This window comes from Cololabis saira, chromosome 12 (assembly GCF_033807715.1).
Source record: "Cololabis saira isolate AMF1-May2022 chromosome 12, fColSai1.1, whole genome shotgun sequence".
Classification (NCBI taxonomy): domain Eukaryota; kingdom Metazoa; phylum Chordata; class Actinopteri; order Beloniformes; family Belonidae; genus Cololabis; species Cololabis saira.
In genome coordinates this window covers 38,371,821-38,387,542 of record NC_084598.1, presented here as the reverse complement: position 1 = coordinate 38,387,542, position 15,722 = coordinate 38,371,821, and the positions used below count along the sequence as shown (strand labels likewise).

Genomic DNA, 15,722 nt, shown 5'->3' with positions numbered 1-15,722 from the left:
CAATGGCAAGAATTACGTTTCTATACGGTCAAAACGTACAAAGACCGGGTCAAATACAGTATTACAAAAGTAATCTGTAACAATTAGTATGGTGAATAAAACCAATTTGACAATTCTATCCCACAATGCTTGTTTCCGGGTTATATTCCATATTATATTATTACTCAATTCTGCAAAAATCAACCCTTTGGTAGCACTTTAGATACATAGATATGTATATAGTATATATTTATATTTATTTATTTAGATATTTCTATTTTATGTTATATTATACATATATTATTTATACATATTATTTATATTTATAGATATAGATTAACTGTATTTCAGAGAGACTAGTTCCTGCCTGCGGCCACCAGAGGGCGGTGTTACAGCTCCGCTGCTTCTCTCCATCGTCTCCCAGCGTTGAAGTTCATGGAGTTGAATGTGCGAGTTGTCCAAGTATTTGAGGATAGAAAGCGTTTTTTAATACCATTTTATTAAGTTATATTAAGTTTGATTACATGCATTATATTGTATTACTACTCAAATGTGTAACAATCTACAATTTGGTGGCACTTTAGATATATAGATATAGATGTAGTATAGATTTATATGTATTAATTTATATGATATGTTATGTTATTTATTCACATTATTTATACATATTTATTTATTTATATTTATACATATTTATAGCTATAGATTCACTATATTTCAGAGACTAGTTCCTGCCTGCGGCCACCAGAGGGCGGTGTTTCACCTCTGCTGCTTCATTGTCTCCAGGAAGGAGCCGCGTTGTAGTTTATGGAGTTGTTTGTGCGAGTTGTCAAAGTATTTGAGGATATAAAACAAAAAAAAAAAAACAACTGCTAAGATGAAAGAACAATAAAGATGACCCAGATTTAATGTGACATTTCCAGAACTGCGATGACATGTAGCTTCTCCTGCTCGCGGGTCCGTCCCCGACCCCCCGACCTCCCGACCTCCCGACCTCTGTTTGATGGGTTGGTCAGACCTTTATATTCAGGGCTGCACATAATTATTTTGGTCTGGTGCTCAGAGGAGCCCCTGGATATGTGACTTGGGGCTCCAAAAACGCGGTGACCCGTCTCGCCGGATCGATAAAAGAGGGATGCAGGAATAAGTTATAGGCAAAACGATATTTATTCACTTATAAAGATGAATTAACAAATTATGGTGCGTGTTAGTCTGTAGAGTCAGTATAAAAGCATATTTTGCACCTAGGGTTGCCAACTTTCAGAAATAGAAATAAAGGACGCCCCGATTTCAGCAGCGCAGGAGCCAAAAAGAAGCCCCAAAACTTCTAAACTGCATAAAAATGTGTTTATTTTATATGAAAAAACATGTTCTTTAATAGCATTGAACTTGCATGACTGTACAGACAGCCAACCATATAGCAGCTGAAATAGCCTCATATGCTACGTATGTCCACATCAGCCAAGGTGTAGAATATTGCTACAGGTGAAAAATGTGGTATAAAAGTGAACTTATTTCAATAATTCAACTAGAATATGGTGTAAAAGTGAACTTATTTCAATAATTCAACTAGAATATGGTGTAATGGTGAACTTATTTCAATAATTCAACTAGAATATGGTGTAAAAGTTAATTTATTTCAATAATTCAATGAGAATATGGTGTAAAAGTTAATCTATATCAATAATTCAACTTAAAAGGTGAAACTAATATATTACCTGGTCTTATTACATGCAAAGCAAGATATGTTGAACCATTATTTGTTATAATTGTGATGATGGAATTGTTTATTGATTTCATAAAATATTCTCAAATTTATTTTTTATTTGGGGTTTTCATAAACTGTGAGCCATAATCAGAGAATCACTGCTGCACGCAGTGACGGACACTGGCTGATTTATGGTTCCGCGTTGCACCAACACAGAGCTTACGGGGTACGGGGTTACGCGGGAACGCGAACGTACGGTACGCGTCGCCGCGTAACATCATGCAGCCACTTCTCGGCGAACACATGTTTTATGTTCGATTCGGGTAGTGGTTCAGTTTGGCGTCTCTTTGTAGTTGGTGGTGGTGGAACGCCAAAATAATTACTTAATGGCGCTTGCTTCTTGGACATTTTGACGAGACGTGTCGGGGTTTGTTCAGTAAAGCTGATCCTTACCTCTCTTCCTGCCCAACCCACCGCCGCCACGAGCATGGAGGGGGAGTAAGGACGCGCTGTGATTGGCCAGTACCAACTTTGAGTGGCAGTTCTGGGGAAAAGCTCTCGCAATAGACTTTTTAATATTATTATTCTGGTCTGGCCACAACCAATAATATGAGCCCCAGCTGTTGGTACGCAAAAGCGCTTCGCAGCACAAGATTGACAGCGCACTGTGGATTTTGACGGCGCATGCGCTCTGGCGGCCCACTTATGTGCAGCCCTGTTTATATTCCCCTCTGAATCAGCTGCTGTGGATGTAAACTGACCGGGAAAACCGAAGGTACCAACAGTGGCGTAACATCACGAGCCTCGGTTGCAGCAAAAATCCATCTAATTTAGTCATTTTTGCTTTAACGTCATCCTCGCTCTTTTTTTTTCTCTTCTGTGTGCCGATTTTTTTGTTTGGGCTGGCCAAACATGATGCTAAGCTATTTTTGTCGTCTATGTTCTTTTGTTTACTTTTTTTTTCTTGCTGAAAACTCACATCACGTCATCGTGTCGTGCACTTAACGTGATTGACAGGTAGCTTATTAAGCTGATTGGACTATTAAGTTCACAAAAACATTTGTTTCTCTCTCCCTCTTTCAAGGGGCCCCTGACGTCAGCTGCCCTGGTTTCACCGCCGATATTTACGCCTGTGGGTTCAACATAACCAGCAGGCCTGATGTCATTTTGACTCCTTTTCTTCCCCAGATGTGACATAACTTTTAATTACGATTGTTCATGTTTGGTCTTGAAGACTTAAAAAACACATAAACACAAATGATGTCACAACTAGTTTTTATACATCTAATATCGTTGTATCCTGTGATGAACTGGCATGGATGGATGGATGGATGGATGGATGGATGGATGGATGGATGGATGGATGGATGGATGGATGGATGGATGGATGGATGGATGGATGGATGGATGGATGGATGGATGGATGGATGGATGGATGGATGGATGGATGGAGAAAGTACCAGGTTCCAGGTCGTCTGCTGCAGCGTCTCGGGGGAGCGAGGGGGCGGGTGCCACGGGGCCCACAAGCTCATAGGGCCCAATGATAGGGCCCCGTTTTGTGTGATACATTCATATATAATCGTAAATTGTAGGCTATATTTACGATAAAATGTGCATTGTGCGGCCAGTGTAGGCTAATTCTTACTTTACAACTGTCCTGAACGCATCAGGGCTGTGAGCCAACGCTGATTGGCTGTAAAGCCTGAATTACGGTTCTGCGTTAAATCGACGCAGAGCCTTCGCCGTAGGGTACGGCGTAGGGTACGGGGCAACGCGCAACGTACGTGCGCATCGCCGCGTACCCTACGCCATAGGCTCTGCAATGGTGTAACGCGGAACCATAAATCAGCCTTAACACTTACAGCCAATTTGCCGACAAATTTGCTGCCATGAAGGAGATGAGTGCTAAACTTTAAAAGAGGACTAAGCATGTACAAAGTCAACTGCCATTGGTGAGTCAGTGTAACCTTCTTAAATAATTTCTTTATCAGAATGTTGTGTAGCCTTGACCAGCTGCCTATTTGAACGAACTTTGTGTTGTTGTCAACTAGACTAGAGTCTATTCTCTGTTATAGAGCTCAGAAATGATGATACAGACCGCTGTGTCTATACCTAACTAAATAGATTGTGTAATTTTAGACCAGTTATGTTGTTTTTTTTTGTATTTAAGCTGTATCAAAGATGGAACTGAGTCAGTCCGTGACTATCTGAGTTTTCAGCGCCATATAAATCCTCCCAACTGTAGAAAAGTCTTTCCTCCGTGAAACGCCCCTTTAAACAGCAGACGGAGGAATCCTGGACCTGTTCCAGTTACACCCCGATGACTCAACTGTTTCCATCCATGTCTCCCGAGAGACTTCACATCCACTCAGGTGTCGTTATTTATGAATGAATGAATGAATGAATGAATGAATGAATGAATGAATGAATGAACGAATGAATGAATGAATGAATGAATGAATGAATGAATGAATGAATAGTTTATTTCGGTTACATTACATTATATGCAACTTAACTACATATTTTACATTTATCAGTTTCACACAATAAACAATAACACACAAACTCTGTGTAACCGAAAGAGAAGTGTCTTTCTTTGGAATGAGAAAGTTGAGTAAAACCCACTGCTCTGTGTACGTGGGTGAACTCTTGTGATGGCTTTTTTGTCCAAGAAGGCTATCTCTTGAGACAAACACACGTCCTCCTGGGGTCTCTGACTGAGGTTTCCCCGATTTTGACTGATGACCCTGGGCCTCTGATGCCTGGCTTCCTGCGCTCCAATGCCCGCTCTGCCTCTGGCCCAAACAATTGGCCCGGCACCACAGGAAGCTTCCGTCTGCCTACAATCATCAGACATGGGTGCCTGAGCAAGCCACACCTGACGCCGCGTCACCACGAGGGTGGACATCAAGCGGCCAAGCTCCCTGGTCATCAACCTGAAGGCTTGTAGTGCAGCGTCGTTCATGTCACCCAACTCCCCGCCCTCATGCTCCGACTGCAACATCTGGGACTGGGCGAGGAGGAGCACGGCGAGGGAGTTCCCAACGCGAGCCATGCGGCCCACCGCATTATAAGCCGTCGAGAGAAGGCTATCCGTTACCCGGCACTGAGGCCTGGAACAGCGGGCCTTGTCTTTGAGCGCCTCATCTGGTGAAAGGATCAGAGAGGCGATACACGGGTCCACCGGAGGCATGTGAACCAGGCCATGTTCCTCCGCCTGGCGCATGGAGGCCAAGGTCCTCGCATCCTTGCCATGGTGGGCAAACACCTTTGGATCTGCCCAGCAGCCCTGCAGCTCCTGCAAAAAGGCAGGCAAGGGCGGGACATCAAAGGGCAGGGCTACAGGAGTCCGGCGAAAGAATGGGTTGCCCGCCGGTTGAGCAGCGGGTGCATCATCCAGCCCGACCTTAGCCAGGGCCGCACGCAGTGTTGCCCGCAAAGGGCAGGGGCCCTCCCCGAGCTCAGTGCTCCGGCAGTGGTCCCGGGCGCATCGGCCCCTGTTCCTGTTCCTACGGTGGTCCCGGGCGCATCGGCCCCTGCTCCTGTTCCGGACACACTGCCCCATGTTTCCCTGCTGAGACCCGTGGGCTGGGGCAAGCTCAGCCCTACGGCCATCGCCCCGCCTCCCACCCGACTCATTGTTGGTCGCCCCGCCTGCTCCTTTTCCCCGACGGGCCCGGGTGGAACGCCAAGGGGGGTTCGTTGAGGTGGGGTACTGGACGCACCTCAGCCGGCCCCTCGTATCCTTAGTCCCCCGAAGCCTGCCCCATCTGCTCAGTCCCGAGACCGTCCCTCTGATCCGTCCGCTCAGTCCCGAGGACGGCCCCCCGACCCATCTTGCCGGTCTGCCAGGCCCTGAGGACGGCGCCCTGAACTTTGACTGTGTGTTGGCCTGACCCCTGAGGTTGTAGCCTCCCTCTCTTTCAAAAAATACCCCCTGTATATGTCCCGGTAATGAATTGTTCTTTGCTTTGAACATTAATTTTAGTGATTTGGATTCAATTCAATTCAATTCAATTTTATTTATATAGCGTCTAATACAACAGATGTTGTCTCTAGACGCTTTCCAGAGATCCAGAACATGAACATAAACATAGATATAATTATAAATATAAATATAATCCCCCGAGCAATTATTACATAAATAATGGCAGGTAAAAACTCCCATAGTCGGAGAAAAGCCTTAAGCCAAACAGTGGCAAGGAAAAACTCCCCTTTAGGAGGGAAGAAACCTTGAGCAGGACCAGGCTCATAAGGGGGGACCCTCCTGAAGACGGCCAGACTGGGGGTGTTAGGGACGTCAGCAGCACAGCAGGCAGGTGGAAGCAGCAGCGGGATGACCGGGGATGGGGGGGGGGCCGGGACCGCAGGCCAGAACGCAGCTACCGAGGCTCCAGCCTGCAAACGTGCACAAAAAAGAGAAAAGGGGGGGGCAGCACAAGAAACTACAGGAGCGATGGACAAAACGATAGCTATGAGACATTTATAAAAATGGAAATGGAGAAGAGAGGAAGGGAAAGGGAGAGGAGAAGAAGGGTGAGAGGCACCGCCCAGCGGATCATGTCGGTGCCCCCCTGCAGCATAGGCCTATAGCAGCATATCTACGGCGGAGCTATATTTGAGACTAACTATTATAGTTTCGTTCTATAGCTGCAACTATGACTACTAACTCTAACACTAGAGTTTACACTACCTAGAGATTTACCAACACCAGCTACAGGTTTACTAAACACTAACTATAAGCTTTACTAAACAGAAAGGTTTTAAGTTTAGTTTTAAAGGTGGAGGTGGTGTCACTCTCCTTAACCCAGATTGGAAGTTGATTCCATAGTAATGGTGCCTGATAGCAGAACGCCCGCCCTCCAAATCTACATTTAGATACTCTAGGAACTACGAGTAAACCTGCACTCTGAGAGCGGAGAGCTCTGCCAGGAACATAAAGCACTATCAGGTCTTGTGGATTGTAGAAATAATTGATTAGTGTGATCCCGGTAACCTGCGTTGTGTATAATTCTCATTGCTCTTTTCTGCAGTATGTACAAGGGTTGAAGTGCGCTTCTGTATGTGTTCCCCCAGACCTCGGAACAGTAATTTAAGTACGGTAAAACCAGTGCGTTGTATAGGATGAATAGTGGTTTATAGTTCAAGAAATGTTTTGCCTTTGTTAAAACCGAGATACTTATTAGTTACTATAGGGTCTTTACTGACTAATCTAGAAAGACTAATTAAGAAAGACTAAGGAATACAGTTCTAAGTTCCTCCTATCCTCGCAGGTATGGCATGAACATCTTGGTAGTTGACTAGAGGAACCATGAGAACTCCCGTGAGAACTCCGACCTCGCCCACTTGGGTGGGTCCTGCTCGGTGACTGTAAGAGAATATTTCTGCAAACTTTAATGTTGCTGCACAGGCATGTCGCATTCATCTCTCCACATTTGGCAGACTGCTCTTTTCCAGTCATCTGTGTGGTATGTCTCATCATCATCATCATCATCATCATCATGATGACCTAGGAGTGAAACTGTGGAACAGCCTGAGCATGGAGGTAAAACAAAGTCAAAACATAAACTTAAAAAAAGATACAAAGAAACATCTGTATTCAAAATACAGATGCGAATAAACATGTAGATATGTACATTTATTAATATATGTACATATATATATATGTATATTTTGGATATAGATATGTTATATGTAGGTATGTATATGGATATATTGAGTTGTATTATACGTACAGTATTTGTGTATCTATATCTTTATTAACCTATACTGATTTATAGTTATATGTAGATATGTCGATATATATAGATTTATAGCAATTTTTATGTATATAATTGGAGGTAAATATATGAACCAGTGTATATATAGCATATCTACTCTTATAGTAATAGTTATTCAAGTATATTGTTATACGATTGCTGGGCGTTTGTTTTGTTTTACATAAAAATGACTATAAATCTATATATCAACCTATCAATCTACATATAACTATAAATAAATATATAGATATAGATACACAAATACTGTACATATAATACAACTCGATATATCCATATACATACCTACATATAACATATCTATATCCATAATATACATCTATATATCTACATTTATTAATAACTGTACATATCTACATGTTTATACACATCTGTATTTTGAATAGAATGTTTCTTTGTATCTTTTTTAAATTGTGATATGTTTTGACTTTGTTTTAGCTCCATGCTCAGGCTGTTCCACAGTTTCATCCGCAGGTCGACATACAGAAGCTCTTCAGTGTTGTCCGTCTGTTGAGAACTTTTAAAATTAAACTGACCCCTGAGGTTGTAGCCTCCCTCTCTTTCCAAAAATACCCCCTGTATGTGCCCCGGTAATATGTAGCTACGGCAACATCTGGATCTGCCTACACCGGCATGAACAGATGCAGTCACTGCTCAGAGGGTGGAGGAAGGTTCAGCAGCTGTTACGGTCCAGGAGTCATGAATCCATGAATCCATGAATAACTCACAAAAAACTAGCCAGAGAAAGTTTTGCTTTTACTTGTTGTTGTTGTAGGAGCAGGAAATTCCTCGCACCTATTCATTACCGTGAAAAGGTCTCAACGACCTGCAGCAACCCGTACCTGTCCATTGTGTGTGTGTGTGTGTCTGTGTGTGTCTGTGTGTGTGTGTGTGTGTGTGTGTGTGTGTGTGTGTGTGTGTGTGTGTGTGTGTGTGTGTGTGTGTGTGTGTGTGTGTGTGTGTGTGTGTGTGTGTGTTCTCAGAGTACAGGTTTACTTGTAGATCCTAGAAGATCCACAGGTAGATCTGGAGGACGGGTCTTCTGCTACCAGGAACCGTTACTATGGAACCAACCTTCAGTTTGGGTTCAGGCGGCTGACACCACCTCCACCTTTAAAACTTAAAACAGTTCTGTTTAGTGAAGCCTCTAGTTAGTGTTTAGTAAAGACTCTAGTTTGTGTTTAGTAAAGCCTCTAGTTAGTGTTTAGTAAACCTCTAGTTAGTGTAAACTCTAGTTAGTGTTTAGTAAAGCCTTTAGTTACTGTAAACTCAAGTTAGGGTTTAGTAAAGCCTCAAGTTAGTGTTGAGTCTTCTTCGTGTCTGGCCGTCCTCTATATCATGTCCTTCTAATGGGTGGCGCTGGCGAGTGCAGCGGCGTTGGGTTCGGCCATGTCATCGCCAGTACATTTTGGGGCAGATATGCATCTCATGATGTGGTTCCCCACACACGCATGCATCAGAGAATGTTAATTTCCATTTTTTCATGGTTGCCTTGCAGCGTCCTTCGCCGACCCGCAAACGGTTTAGGGTTTTCCAGATAGCCCATGGTTGGTCATGGCCAGTTGCAAGACATTCATCTGGGATGATGCCTCTCTCTGTCCATTGGGTTGTCTGGCTGCCCAGGCTGTTCCACTGGTTTTGACACTCCGTGGTTCTGGCGACAGATGGTGTGGTCCCCAGTTCTCGAGTGGTATCCAGGAAGCTGCTTCTGGACGTGAGCCGTTTCTGGGGGGCCAGGTGTTCGTGCAGTGAGTGCCAGTTGTCATGGGCCTGCTTGCTGCGCTCTGCTTTGGCGGTGACTGCTCTGCGGATGTCAGGGGGTGCGATGCCTGAGAGGGCGTAGAGGCAGTGTGTGGGGGTTGTTTTGATGCACCCAGTCCCTATCCTGCAAGTCTCGTTGAGAACAGGGTCCAGTTTGCGTGCGTGACTTGATTTATACCTTGCTGGGCAGGTATATTCGGCAGTTGAAAAGCATAGGGCTAGTGCTGTGGTACGAAGCGTGCTTGGGTGGGCTCCCCACTTTGAGTTGGGAGTTGGCGTAGGAGGTTGTTCCTGGTGGACACCTTGACTCTGGTCTTCTGGACATGCTCTTTGTAGCTCAGGGTACGGTCCAAGGTTACACCCAGGTAGACTGGGTGCTGGTGGTTCTCAAGCCTTATTCCGTCCCAAGTTACGTTAAGCTCCCGTTTGGCCTCCTTATTTTTGAGGTGGAAGCTACAAATTTGGGTCTTCCCAGGGTTTGGACGCTGGTGGTTTTCCACATAGTATGTGGACATATCTGTCAGTCCTTGTTCCGTGTTGAGTGAAGCCTCTAGTTATTGTGTGTAGTGTTTAGTAAGTGTTTACATTTGTTAGTCATCCCTGTAGTGCACCAGTTAGCCATTGTGTCTGTATCTCTCATTTCTCTGTACTTAATTTTCTCTGTCTGTTTTCTCTTTTCCTGCTCTGCCCAGCTGGCCTGTAGAAGGAGACCCCCCCCCCCCCCTTATGAACCAGGTCCTGGTCCAGGGGAGTTTCTACCTGCCATTGTTCATGTTATGTTTATGTAATAATTGCTCGGAGTCATGTTCTGGGTCTCCGGAAAGATCCTAGAAACAACTTCTGTTGTGATAGATGCTATATAAATTTTAATTTGGAGCAATTGGAGCAGCCGTTGTCTCTTCACAATGTTAAATAAAGACAAACACATTTAGCTCCAAATGGGCCCCTTGAAAGGTGGTAGTTATCCTGTCCCTGTGTGTTTATGAGTGATGTTGTGTGTTGTCACTAAGGCTACCGCCGCTACGTAATCAAACGCTTGAGGCTGAAACTCAGACCTCTCCTGGCAACAAACAAATTCAACTTTCTGATTGGCCGACAGGTTGGTAACGCAAGGGCTGCCCTGAGCTGTATGAGCGGTCGGCGCTGCAGCGTAGTCGGCCTTTGATTAGTTTGTAGGATGGGTTGTTGGAATTTCTGTGCGGTGCAGTTAACAATTTCTTAGCCTGAGAAATGAATATATTATGTTAATATATTAAATCCTCCTTTAACTTTTCTCTTGTAAAACTTAAGAGTTGCCTCAAAGCTATCAATGAACAAAAACATTTATTAACCCGTACAAGATTAAACTCCCACTCAAACCTTCCAGTCTCGACTAATTAACCACCGCTAGCAATGACCAAATGCTAACTGAACACAGGCGCTAACAACAGTCTTTACTTTCAGGACAAAAGGGTTATTTCTTCTGTTTTTAAGTGTCAGAAAAGCTATAAGCAACATAATTAGAGCTTGATTAAAGTGTGTGTGTTAGCTGCGTGTTAGCAACAGCCGTTAGCAGGCTCAACATTTATCAACTTTAAAGTCTTTTCTCTTGTGAAAGTGAACCAATTTCTTTGAATATTTAACAGAAATCTACCTAGTTAGCTAGCTAGCTAACACTATCCTTAAGTTGTTTTATCCTGTGAAAGCAAACACTTTACTTGAATTTTAAGACAAGACTGTGTAAACATGTAACATATAATTTGTTTATTATCCTCTAAAGATAAAGTTGATCATCTTTGTAAACATCCCTCTGCGGCTCTTTTAGCCGGCTAACCCTTCCAATATGTCTTAACCTATTTTCTCATTTATGTGTCAATGTTGCAATGAAGACAGAAAATCAGACGTAAAACGACCAAAGAGTTCGTGAAGAAAAACACAAGAGGTGAATTGAATATGAACACAGATTTATTCCAGATGTTTTGATGGTACAGTTCACAATAAATCTGTCAACGCCAGTCAGCCTTATGCAGTATTGTTGTTATTGTCACTTTGTTATTGAAATGGAAGTAAAGTAAACGATCAGAACAACACTTTTACGTGGTAGCTGAGTTAACTTTCTAAAAAAAACGGGAAAAAAAGGAAATGATGATGTAATTCTGCACAAGATAATGAAAATGAGGAAGAGACGATGTAGCTGTGACACCAAATATCATCCTGCCATTCTCGTGTAAAAACAACAACAAAACCACTTCCTGTCGGCCTCTTGTTCTTGAATTTGTTGCCTTGTGCGGACTATCTGTTGTGACACTACAAGTATTGTCATGTCTGCACGACAGCACGTCCTGCACCGGCTGAGACTGATCTAGGGAAGACTGGACTGACTCGCATCTTTCTACCTGACTCGTATTTGGATGCTAGATGCTCTCAATGCTCTGTGTCTGCAGGGAGGGGATACGGAGGAGTAGAACAAGGGAAGAAGAACGGAGAGAGAGGGAGAGAGGGAGGGCGGGTGCTTCTAATAACGCCGGGACGAGACCATGCTGCTGCTTTTTGAGCTGATGCTGCCTCCGCCTATGCTCATGGAGCTGCCATATCCTCCGCCACCGCCCATGCCGAAGCCGCCGCCGCCGCCTCCCATGCTCATGCTGTAGCCGCCGCCGCCGCCGCCTCCCATGCTCATGCCGTAGCCGCCGCCGCCGCCGCCGCCCATGCCGAATCCGCCACCGCCGCCTCCTGAGCTGCCACCTGGTGATGAGAGCAGGGTATTTGTTAGTTTTGCAGATTACAGACGTCATCGCGGTTTCATTTATCCGAGTCCGGACTCACCGAAGCCGCTGCTTGAGGACTGAACGTGGATGGTTGCGCTAGCACCACCGGATGCAATCCTGCAACAGAAGAAGAGGCATTTTAGCTCCCGATATCAACAACGATGCAATTCTACTTCCCCCGAGTTGGGGAGGATGAAGCTTTACCTGGACTCCTCTCCCTCCAGCAGCTTCTTGTAGGTGGCGATCTCAATGTCCAGCGCCAGCTTGACGTTCATGAGCTCCTGGTACTCGCGGACCTGGCGGGCCATGTCCTGCTTGGCTCTCTGCAGGGCGTCTTCCAGGTCCTTGATGCGGAGCTTGGCGTCCTTGACGGCCAGCTCGCCGCGCTCCTCGGCCTCAGCGATCTGGGCCTCCAGGTTGTTGCGCTGTGGGGTTGAAAAGTCACATTTATTATTAGTATTTTTTTTATTTTAACAACATTAGCAACATTATCAAAATTTCTAACTACATTGAGCTGTATATTCCATACACAGTTCATGGTGAAATGTATATTAAACATATATATTAAACATTGTGTATGTCTGAACCCAAAAGGAACCTTTTTAGTTGCTTTTTAAAACTGTCTCTGCTTGTTGCTTTAGTAATGGCACATGGCAACCTGTTCCACTGTGAGATAGCCCTGGACATAGAAGTTCTTTTGATTGCATTTGATCTTGGTAAAGGAATGGAAACATGACCCCTGCTAACTAATTTATAATAATTCTCATTCAGAATCCTCTCGAGATGCAAAGCTACTTATTTGCAAGGGAATCGACCAGCGCTAGCTGCGTATCGGGCGCCATTTACCTGTCCCTTGACCGACTCGATCTCGTTCTGGATGCGGGTGATCATGCGGGTGATCTCAGAGATCTCACTCTTGGTATTGCGAAGGTCGTCTCCGGCCTGTGTTGCGGTGGTCTGGATCTCCTGGTACTGAGGGGGACGAGGTGACAAAACAAACCGTTAGAAGACCAAAGAGTCCAGAGACCCTCCTTGTCGTTGCAGACGCTCCCCCGCCTACCTTCTGCTGGTACCACTTCTCGGCCTCGGCCCGGCTGTTGTTGGCGATCTCCTCGTACTGGGCGCGGACCTCGGCCACGATGGAGTCCATGTCCAGGTTGCGGCTGTTGTCCATCTCCACGATGACGGAGGTGTCCTTGATCTGTCCCTGGAGCTCGCGCAGTTCCTGCAAACATAACCAACGTTGCATTTGAGAGTACAGTCGACCGACGTCGGACGGTACCGCTCAGAAAGGTCCGATCCCTACCGCGTCATAGACGGCTCTGAGGAAGTTGATCTCATCCTGGAGGGCGTCGACCTTGGCCTCCAGCTCGATCTTGTTCATGTAAGCGCCATCCACATCCTGGAAGGGGAGCATAGGTCTTTATTGGACTAAGGCTATGGATACGTTTTTACTTCTTCCTACTCCTTTTCAAGCATGTTAATTATGATGGATGCATATTTTTATTTATATTTTTGTCTCTTTTTTTCTTATTTGCATTTATTTATTATTGATTATTATTGTTTTGTTTTGTTTTCATGTTCGAAATAAAATTTCAATTCAATTCAATTGGTGATTCATGCATCATTTGTTGTGAGAGGATGTAAGTCCAGGTCCACCTACCTTCTTGAGGAGAACGAACTCATTCTCCACGGAGGCACGCTTGTTGATTTCATCTTCATATCTGAAACGAGCAGCGGAGAGACGATGAGAAACGCGTGTAAAAACGCCAAAACCGGTCGTGGTGCAGAGGGGCCGAACTCACTTGTTCTTGAAGTCCTCCACCAGGCCCTGCATGTTCCTCAGCTCGCCCTCCAGCTTGACCTTCTCGTTGCCGAGCCCGTCCAGCTGCCTGCGCAGGTTGGCGATGTAGGCCTCGAACATGCCGTCGATGTTGGAGCGGGTGGTGGTCTGGTCCTGCAGGAGGCTCCACTTGGTCTCCAGCATCTTGTTCTGCTGCTCCAGGAAGCGGACCTGGGGGGAACCAACACGAGCGGCATTTAGGTCCCATCTCATCGGTCGGATGAGGTATTAATTCATACATCGGATAAACGGTTACATGTTTCTGAAGAGTGAAATAAAACCCAAAAAATCCCCAGACACATGGATGAGACTTTCTCCTGGGATGGGCGGACGACTGAGCCACACCTCAGCTGACTTTCCCACAGGTAAAAGGATTTGTATACAAAATATAACCAGTTTCTGTAGTCCCCCCCCCACTCCCTTCGTGTCTCTGAGGTATGTGTGTGATTTGTGGCCGACGCCCAGCGATTTCGTGTGCGAGCGAGTCTGAGGGCATGCTTCCAACGCCGGTGCCACGCCTTGACCCCCCCACCCCCCCTGCACACCTGAGGCGTTGTCTCCTCCAGGATTCATACTTTCACTGGAGTGAACAAGCCCTGGCTGAAACTGCAGAGGTCAACGCCTGACACACGCATGAAGGTTTAACCTCAAATCCACAATGTTCAAAACAGCAGGACAGCGTGCATTTTTACCACTTCAAACAAACGCATTTTGTATTCCATCTTCACTTAATTAATTGGAAGGCTGCCGGTTGCTGCTGCCATGGTAACCAGCGACAAACCCGATCCCCTCCGGCTCTCCTGCCGAGAGCCGCCGGTCACCGGAGACGACACGGGTCTCGGGTTTCCTGCACAGGACCATATGGAGGCCGGTGATGGTCTTCCTCCACTGGGACCTGAATCGGACCAGTGACCCCCGAGCCCACTGGTGCAAAGCCCAGTTGCTAGGCGATGTTCAACAGAGTTTTCGTTTAGAGTTTCGCCATTTCAAACTCACCTTGTCAATGAAGCTGGCGAAGCGGTTGTTGAGGGTCTTGATCTGGTCCTTCTCATGGGTGCGGACGGTCTGGATGTTGGGGTCGATCTCCAGGTTCAGGGGGGCCAGAAGGCTCTGGTTGACTTGGACATTTGTGATTGGGGCGATGAAGCCGCCACCACCGCCGGCGCCGAAGCCGCCACCGAAGCCGCCACCGCCGCCGGCGCCGAAGCCGCCACCGCCGCTGCTGTAACTGAAGCTGGAGCCGCCGCCGAAGCCGCCACCGCCGCCGCCGCCGCCCATGCCGTAAGAAGAGCCGGAGCTGAAGCCGCCTGACCTCATCATGCCGCCACCCATGGCGCTGGATGTGGACATGGCGTAGGATGGCCTGACGGTGACGGCGGATCTGGAGGAAAATCCTCCTCCTCCTCCTCCCATGGACATACGGCTGCTGCCGCCGAAGCCGCCGCCGCCGCCGCTGCTACTTCCGTAGCTGGTCCTACTGGTCTTGATGCTGGTTCTGACCGACATGGTTCTTCTCCTAGGGAGGGGTGTGCAGAGAAAAGGGGGAGCAGAGGCAGACAGAGCACACTAAGAGGAGAGTCAAGTCCCTCTAAGTGCCTTATCCCAGTCCGGGGCGGCCTTTTATCCTCCTCCGACTGCTACCGGGGGGGCAGGTCCCGGCGGGCCCCGCCTCCTCCACACCTCCTCCAATTACCTGGATCCTGCAGGGCCGGTAGCCACCGGCAGGCAGGTAGTTTGGCTCGGAGCAACGCAGCCTGTCGGACTGGTAACGGGGACGCCCTTGTAAACTAATCCGGGGCCCGACACACCCAGATGCTCGCAGAGGAATGGCATCGGCGCCGAGGGCGAGAAGGGAGGAGAGGCTGTCAGAGACCTTTCAGCCCCATGAGCTGCAGGGCCTTTCTGAA

The 15,722-nt window shown here is 46.5% G+C and overlaps 1 protein-coding gene across 1 annotated transcript; it reads right to left on the bottom strand.

Annotated features, from left to right (window-relative positions):
- Positions 1-11,151: 11,151 nt before the first annotated feature.
- Positions 11,152-15,422, bottom strand: LOC133457476 (keratin, type II cytoskeletal cochleal-like). Its single transcript, XM_061736797.1, has 9 exons — positions 14,812-15,422; positions 13,778-13,986; positions 13,636-13,696; positions 13,279-13,374; positions 13,033-13,197; positions 12,819-12,944; positions 12,177-12,397; positions 12,031-12,089; positions 11,152-11,949 (listed from the first exon to the last, which is right to left on the bottom strand). Exons 1-9 carry the CDS (start codon positions 15,319-15,321, stop codon positions 11,720-11,722), a joined length of 1,677 nt encoding a protein of 558 aa, XP_061592781.1. The 5' UTR covers positions 15,322-15,422; the 3' UTR covers positions 11,152-11,719.
- Positions 15,423-15,722: the final 300 nt, after the last annotated feature.

Coding starts and splice junctions, on each gene's coding strand:
- LOC133457476 (XM_061736797.1), bottom strand. CDS start 15,321: ATGTCGGTCAGAACCAGCATCAAGACCAGTAGGACCAGCTACGGAAGT. Junction 12,945..13,032: donor AGAAGTGGTACCAGCAGAAG/GTAGGCGGGGGA, acceptor CGTCCCCCTCAG/TACCAGGAGATCCAGACCAC. Junction 12,090..12,176: donor CTGGAGGGAGAGGAGTCCAG/GTAAAGCTTCAT, acceptor CTTCTGTTGCAG/GATTGCATCCGGTGGTGCTA.